Source organism: Epinephelus lanceolatus, chromosome 11, assembly GCF_041903045.1.
Source record: "Epinephelus lanceolatus isolate andai-2023 chromosome 11, ASM4190304v1, whole genome shotgun sequence".
In the NCBI taxonomy this organism is placed as follows: domain Eukaryota; kingdom Metazoa; phylum Chordata; class Actinopteri; order Perciformes; family Serranidae; genus Epinephelus; species Epinephelus lanceolatus.
In genome coordinates, this window is record NC_135744.1 from 44,646,876 (window position 1) to 44,654,920 (window position 8,045).

At 41.7% G+C, this 8,045-nt stretch overlaps 1 protein-coding gene across 1 annotated transcript; it reads right to left on the reverse strand.

Moving 5' to 3' along the window:
• Positions 1-907: 907 nt before the first annotated feature.
• Positions 908-7,827, reverse strand: LOC144464778 (uncharacterized). Its single transcript, XM_078172687.1, has 2 exons — positions 7,703-7,827; positions 908-3,638 (listed from the first exon to the last, which is right to left on the reverse strand). The coding sequence occupies exon 2, from the start codon at positions 3,628-3,630 to the stop codon at positions 1,579-1,581; it is 2,052 nt and encodes a 683-aa protein (XP_078028813.1). The 5' UTR covers positions 3,631-3,638; positions 7,703-7,827; the 3' UTR covers positions 908-1,578.
• Positions 7,828-8,045: the final 218 nt, after the last annotated feature.

Consider the following 8,045-nt stretch of genomic DNA (forward strand, 5'->3'; position numbering starts at 1 on the left):
TTTAACCAAGACATTACATAACAGGGTGGAGCTAATGCTTTTTCTAATATTTTCAGTCTTGCTATGGAAGAAGGAAGCAAACTCATTGCATTTATCAGGTGACATAAAGTCTTGAGGTAGATGTACTGGGGGATTTGTTAACTTATCAACAGTGGCAAACAGTGCACAGGAGTTTTTAATGTTCTTGTTAATGATGTTAGAGAAATTAGATTGTCTAGCTTTTCTTAACTCATAGTTATAAGCTTGGAGTTTGTCTTTGAAAATATCATTGTCAACCTGAAGCTTGTTTTTTCCCCATTTACGCTCAGCTTTCCTACATTCTCTCTTCTGAGTCGCTACAGCTGTGGTATACCTCCATGGTGCTTTACATTTACTGGGGCTTTTTTTAAGCTTGGTAGGTGCTACAGAGTCAAATACCCTGAGAATATTGGAGTTAAACAGACTTAGATGGTCCTCCACGCCCTGAGTTGTTATGCATGGTGTAATAGACATGGCTTCCGTAAAAAGACTGCAGGTATTCTCATTAATATACCTCTTAGGGACAGTTTTAGATTGAGTTTGGCTAATTGGAGAGACCAGGCCATCAAAGAATACACAAAAATGATCAGATAGTGCTAAGTCTATAACATTCACATCTAACATTAACTGAAGAAATACAGAGACCCTCACTGATAACTAGATCCAGAGTGTGACCTTTGATATGAGTGGAGTTGCTAACATGTTGTACCATATCAAACATGTCAAACAAAGCAGTGAGCTCTTGATGAAGCAGAAATCGGTGTCTGCAGCTGGGCCTGGGGGCTCCCGACCTTGCCTTCAACTCTTTAGGTTGGACTCGCCTTCTACTCAAATAAGTATCTTAGAATCAGATGGCTGGTGCTGAGGAAATCACTGGAGACACGTGGAATCAGGTGCAACCGTGTTTAATGTGTTCACAAGCAACAACACACACAACTCATGAGTCAAGCTCTGGAACAAGACTTAAGTTTCACTCTCTTTGCGCTCCCTTTTATGCTGGTGAAGATTCTGCTGAATCTCCACCTTTTTCCCTTAATCCTGCCCACTTGAGCCTGAACACAATGGTGGCATGTTTTTGCCTTTGGTTGAGTCCGATCTTAATGGTGTATTCTTTTAGAGTCACCTGGGTATGAGTCATACTGGTGTCCAAGGCCAAGCCCATATCAGCCTGGGCTGGAATGCCCCAAACTTTCCCACCATTGTGTTTGAGCCAGGTCTCACGCTATTTTTTAAAAACACTGAGTACACATTAACACTGAGTACACATTAAACTCACCAGTTATGATAAAAGAATCAAAATCTGTAAGGATGATTGATCAATGATCAATAATGGAAAAAGACAGACCAATCAGATTTCCAGTGAAGCACAGAGTTGCAGAATACCACAAGCACACAGTAATCACTAGTTTCCCCTCTAAACTTGAGTCAAATATCAGGACAAGATAACTAAAAAAAAATAAAAAATCATTGAAGATTTGTTTGATTGATCAATAAAAGTAATGAAAAAAATGGTGACGATCAGAATTAGGTGACAGTTTCATAACTGGTAGAAACTTTGTTCTAGTAGTAATCCTCTTCTCCTCCACCAAACCCAGCTTGAACTATTTCTTTGATCCTCTCAGTCTCCTGGGGTGGGGCAGCTGGCAGAATTGCTTTCAGACCATTCTCTATTTCTGCCATCCTGTCATCTGTCTTCCTCTCAAACTCCTTCTTGTTCTTGAGGACCAGCATAAGGATGCCCTCCTGAGCTGCTGTGCAGGACTGTTGCAGCTTCAAACGCTCTTGAAGGAATTCTGGCTTCTCCTTATCCATGGCCATGAGCTTGCCCAGGCTGCTCACTCTGTCCATCAGGTACTTGTTGGACACTTCAGTGTAGGTCCCTGAGATCATGTGGACCAGACTGGCAACATTGGAGGCTTGGAAGGCCTGGTTGTACAGCATGTCTTTGACAAATAGTTTATTGTTGTAACTGAGTTTCTTTGTATCATCAGCTGTTGAGACGAAATCTTTCAGTGTCTTGCTGAGGCTGCATTTGATGATGTTAGAGATCATCTGGAAGAAGCGCACCATCTTCTCCCACTGCTCTTTGACTCTGCCCATGGCATCGAGACCCTTGACCAGCATCTTGATGGTGGTTTCAAAGTCAATCTCCTTGAGCTTACAGCTCTGCATTTCAACCAAGATCTCAGTCAGCTCCTTCTGATTCTGCTCCATTCTCTCCACAGACTTCTCATAGGCCTCCCGTGTTACCTTGAGTTGTTCTCGGCTCTGCTCAATTTTGAAACGAGCGTTATCTGCTGCTCTCTGACTGGCAGACTGATCTCCTGTGCTGCTCTGTGCTTTGCTCATCATTGGTGATGTAGGAGAAAGAGCTGGAGAGCCCAGTACTTTTTTGCTTTTGGTGTCAAAGATGCGGGATTCTTCATCCAGTTTCTTCAGTTTCTTGATGAGCTCTGTTTCTTTCTTGTCACCCCAATTTTCACCAGGTTTATATGTGGCCAGTTCTTCACAGATGTTAATACCCAGCTCACAAAGGTTCAGAGCATCATTCTGAAGTTTGCTCCCTTTCATCTTCTTTAAGGCCCCAGAGATTCTTTTGAATTGAGCTTGAGACCAGTTTGTCTTTGTGGATTGTGCTTTCTGATCATACAGGTCCTGCCAGGCTATTTTCCCTTCCTTCAAATACTGTGTAAGAGTTCCTACAATGGAAAGAATCTCTGCAGACTTACAGCCGACTGAGAGCACATCTACGTTTTCATTTTGCGATTCCTTTCCTTGGAATTTGTCTATGAGTGTTTCTGCTGAATCGCTGATTGTTTTTATTGGAGAACTTACCAGGTTAACGACTCCATTAACCAATCCTGTCACTGCCTTTGAAAGTCCTTCAACCACATCCATTCCAATCATTTCCCATCCGGAGGGAAGAGAGTCCATTGCTTTCTTGTAGCTATCTTGTGCTTCATTTATTTCCTTTTCCATGGCCTCCATTGCTTTCTTGGACCGTTCTTTAAGCTCAGTGGCGGTCTTCTCCCGTATTTCATTTTCCTTAATCTTCATCTTCACCTTCTCCAGCTCTTCTCCATGAAAGCGTTCAGCATTGACACAGGCCGCCAACAGTTCCTGGATTAAGTTGATGACATCTGTGTACTTCTTTTCAACACTGCCTGACAGTGTCACACATTCATCTGCAATGGTGCGAATGTTTTCCAGCTGATTTGGCAGGAGCTTGTCAATAACTTCATCAGGTGCATTGAAAAGGAGCTTGACTGCTGCCTTCATGTAATCAGGAACTGTGGCTGTGTGAAGGCGGATCTGATCCATATTCTTGTGGGCCTCATTGAATGCATGCCAGCCTGAGTTACAGATTTGCATGAGGCAGGCCCTGAACGAGTCTGGGTATTGTATGTACTTGTAGCCCTTCTCTGGGGGGTTCTTGTTGATGGAGAAGTCATCAGATGAGGAGATGAAGACGAGCTCCCCCATGATGGCGATGGAGAGGGGGGCAGGAGTCAGGTACTCTTCCCAGTTTGCATTAGGCTGCATCAGCATCTTGGTGGTCTCTCGCATATCTGCTGCAGTGGTGAGACACTGAGTGGCCTTAGCAATTTCCATGGTGTGTGCTGTTCAACGAAGCAGATAAAGAAGATGTCATGCAAGTGCTTTGACAAAATACAAACAAATGCAAAATACAATTTATATTACTAATACAAGCCAGGGGGGATCTGTCCATCAAGATCAGGAGGATGGACACACCAGAACTCGTCGATATTATACTTGTGGTTAGCCCATCAATGAGGTACCGATATCATGACATGAAGTTGCAGGCAACAAATGAATTTAATTTGGTGGGAAATGTCTTGGATCACAGCCAATGAGAACCTCCTGAACGAAGTTGGTGTTCTAATCCAATAGATTCCAAGCCAACTGGCTTTGGGAAGACAGAAATTTCTAAAATATGACTTAGACTTACAACTAAATTCATGTAATGACTAAAACTAAATTGAAAATAGCTGCCAAAGTTAACACTGGTAGCTGCCTGCCTCACCACATGATAATTATCAGCATGCAAGTACATACTGTTCTGATGATGTGTGGAAGTTTGCTCATTTTCTTCACTAGTCGGAGCTGACAAGAAACTTCAAGTGAAGTGGTAACAGCAGTTTAGAGAAAAGAAAAGAAAACCAAACACTAAAGGCTCAGGTGTAGTCAATAGTAACGCGGTAAAGGTGAAAAAAAAGTTGCTAGTGCACGACGTGTTCCCTGGCATATTACCGCAAGGTACCGCAACAAGATCCCTGTGGAGCTCAATGTGCGCCTTGCTGCGCGGTCTCAATTTTTGGGAGGTTCGTGGCCGCACAACACAATTTTTGTCAACAGGCGGCAAGCACTCGCCGCTAGCTGCTCACCACCGCCTGACTGTACCTAGACCTTAAGATGCTGCTGGATATGGAAGTAGGACAGCTATAGTGCTAGCTCCAGTGCTGTCCTTTCTCCATTAGACTCAGGGGAAGAGGATAGCAAAGTTTGGCTTGACGCCATTATTTAAATTAATAAAAATAAATAAATTAATAAATCCTTGGAATGTGTGGTTTTACAGGCTAAATGTTTTCTTCACGACTAAAAAATGCAAAAACGACATCCTTCTCTGTCTTTTCTAAGGTTGCCTTTAGATCTGTCCATAGTTAGAAATAACAAGAAGATGAACAAAGATAGACTCAAGATAGTCATGTTTCCTGCAGTCTTGAGGAGATGACTGCTCTTGTGTGACTATGTGTGTCTCTGAATCGAGCCCTGGGCTGTGAAGGCAGAAATGGTGCCATGGTGGAGTCTTTCATGATACACCTTCATTTCCTGAAGCTTGTGATGTAGCCTAAATGTCCTTTGCCTGCACTATGATCTGTTGACCCAACAGCCTGATTGTCACTTTGCTTTTACTTTATATTACTACAAATGACCCAAAGGGTTTTTTGCCATTACTGAACTGTTGTATCATGTCTGCTCATATCTAAGAGAAAAGCGCTAAGTAATTTGCCATGGAATTATCTCGGAGAGACTGTTTCTGCTCATTTGGTTCTATCCACCTACCATGCACTGGATGAATGCAGTCAAAGCTACATAAGATACGACAGCAGTTTTTTCACAGGAAAATAAATATGATCTGGTATTAGTAGCAGCCAGTATTCATTTTGTTGTCTAATTTTTTTTTAGTATATTTTTTGGGGCTTTTTATGCCTTTAATCAGATAGGACAGTATAAAATGACAGGAAGCGAGTGAGATGGAGAGATGGGGTGGGATCCAGAAAGGACCACAGGGCGGGACTCGAACCCGAACCCAGGTCGCCGGTGTATGGTGCAGGTGCCCCAGCCAGTTGTGCCACGGCCAGGGCCGTCGTCTAAAATTTTAACGAAAAGTATTCGTCTACACTTTTTCCCATGATGATAATGAGCTGAAAATAAGTTTGATATCCACCTTATTTTTCACGGAAACACGGAGGCAAAACAGAACGCAGCCAGCTTCCGTTTTTTTGTGCGACACTTCTGGTCCAGCACTCTTTCCACTGTGTAAATGGGAATCGCCTTGTTGTTTACCTTGCTGAGTTTAGCTGTATATATATATATATATACATATAGCACATTTTTCACGTCACTATATCACCGTTTAGACTAATCTGATGTTTGTAAAGTCTATAAACACAATGATTGAACAAACATTAGTATTTTCTCTGTGTGTAATTAATAACATGGTTATCGTAGATTAGCTAGGCTAACCGTTAGCTGTTAGCCGTCAGCCGTTAGCGGTGTCTGTAATAACTCAATAAACGGTCCATGAAAAAAATATTTTCTCCAGTGGATGTCTTAGTTACAACATGATTGAGCTAATTGGAGTAGTTTCATGTCGTATCCGACAACGGGAGGCTTTTAACAGATGACGTCCTGATGTTAGCTTTGCTGCTAGTGTTAACGTTAGCTGTCCCTGTCAGCTGCAGCCACTGATGCTTTCTAGACATTGTGATTTCCCAAAACTGAATAAATACCACACATAGCAACACAAAACTGCTTTGCTAGCTCAATCATGTTGTAACGGCTGGATGGTTGATGCGTACATGCTGATTCAGGTGCTATCAGAGCCGATCCGCGCATCACTATGGCTTAATGATCAACTCAGTCAATTAAAACAACCCGTCCTGTGTTAGGAGTGTATGTCGCTGACAGAAAGAAAGAAAAGGGAAAAAAGATAGAAAAGCAGCGTACACCTCACATATTTATTTCTCACAGTTGCGCACACGTGTGGCTGGCATGCAGAAGCACCGTCTGTGTGTCTGTGTGTCGAGGGTGTGAGCCGCAGCTTCAGCTGCTCAGGTAGAGAGGCTGTGTAGCCCGCTGTGTTTTTTCACTGATTCGGTTCTGCAGGTTCTCTGCTGGTACACTGGAGACGGGGATCAAGCAGTTTGTCTCACTCGGGATAGATTGTGCTTTTTTGGTTCATAGTTTATGACTGACGTGCGATTTATTCGCGTTTAGAGGGAATAAATTTCCGTTATAACGGAAACGTGGGCACAGTTATCTAACGTTATACAAAATACACAGACTAACTAACTAACTAACTAACTAACTAACTGATTGACTAACATAAACAATTGAAAACTGAAAAAAAAATTAGCTTGCACCGTTAGCTCCGGTAAGGGAAAGCATGAAGGAAAGTGGCTGACCGGAAGTCACGCACAAAAAAACGGAAGTTGATCACTATTTACTTCCGTGTGTGAAAATAAGTTTGATATAGATCTTAGTGACTAAAAACTAAACTGGACGTTATGTTTTGTTTTCATTGATCCATTTTTTGGACTAAATTGCTCGTGATAAATTACTGGACAAAAAAAACACACTTTATTGTATTAGACATGTATGTGGCTTTTCTCAAGCAAGTTTGGTGTATCGAGCTGCATCTGATAGAATATTTACATCATCCAAATGGCTTCAACACTTGATAATTAAAACATGTGACTTTAATATCAATTCCTTATGCCAGTATTAGCCTAAATGAAATGAAGGAACATATATAAAGGACATATATAACAACTAAAAGTTCTTGTAACACTAGTTGGGGTGAGACATGTTCGCCAATAATACACAAATAATATGTGCATGTATTACTGATCATTAATGTGTTTATTTAGCATCATTACAAATGTGTATATGTATTCAACAATTTCTTATCTTACTGAAAATTGAATTTATTTATTATTTCTTGGTAAATCCTTAATAAGCAATTAGTGGGTCTTGATCTGAAGTTACTGATATCTAGATCAGAACTGCCTCGTAATACATTGTCTTTTCTCTAAGGAATGTAGAAGCTCTCTACTAACCCAGAGGCTACACCGGGTGCATGATTTCAGCCTTGCTGACGCGGAGCATTTGCTGCCAGAATAACACTCTACTATAAACAATTGAATTACGTGTCCGCACTCGGCGTAGCCTCGGGATTAGACCCAATAACTTAATACCATGACCAACTAGTTGTGATTTACAAAGAATAAATTATTAGTTCAGTAAGAGTAAGAAATTGAGCAAATACATGTGTGATGATACTTAATACAGACCTCATGTAATTCATGTAATGACTAAAACTAAATTGACAATAGCTGCCAAAATTAACACTGAGCATATGATAATTATTGTCACTTACAGTGTGAAGTGAGAGAGGGTTCTCTTCAGCTGATGTGTTCTGATCGTCTGACGAGGAGCAGTGGAGAGAGGAGGTGCTGAGAGGCATTTTTAAAGGCAAAGAACAGGAAGTGAAACAGTGAACATCAGTCTCAGTGTGTGATAACGTCTCTCAACCAATCAGAAAGAAGCTCCTGACACTTTTTCGTTCCACTGGGCATACATCCCATAATAACCTTTAAGCACACTGTAAGCTGAGCAGCCTTGTGCTCCTCCTCTTGGCGTGTTGAGGCTCCACACTGTGACATCAGAGAGCCAGAGAGGAGGGAGCTGCAGGAGCTCCTCTGTTTATTTGATTGATTGTT

What these genes read in the sequence shown, in the direction of transcription:
- LOC144464778 (XM_078172687.1), bottom strand. Translation starts at nt 3,630, where the DNA reads ATGGAAATTGCTAAGGCCACTCAGTGTCTCACCACTGCAGCAGATATG.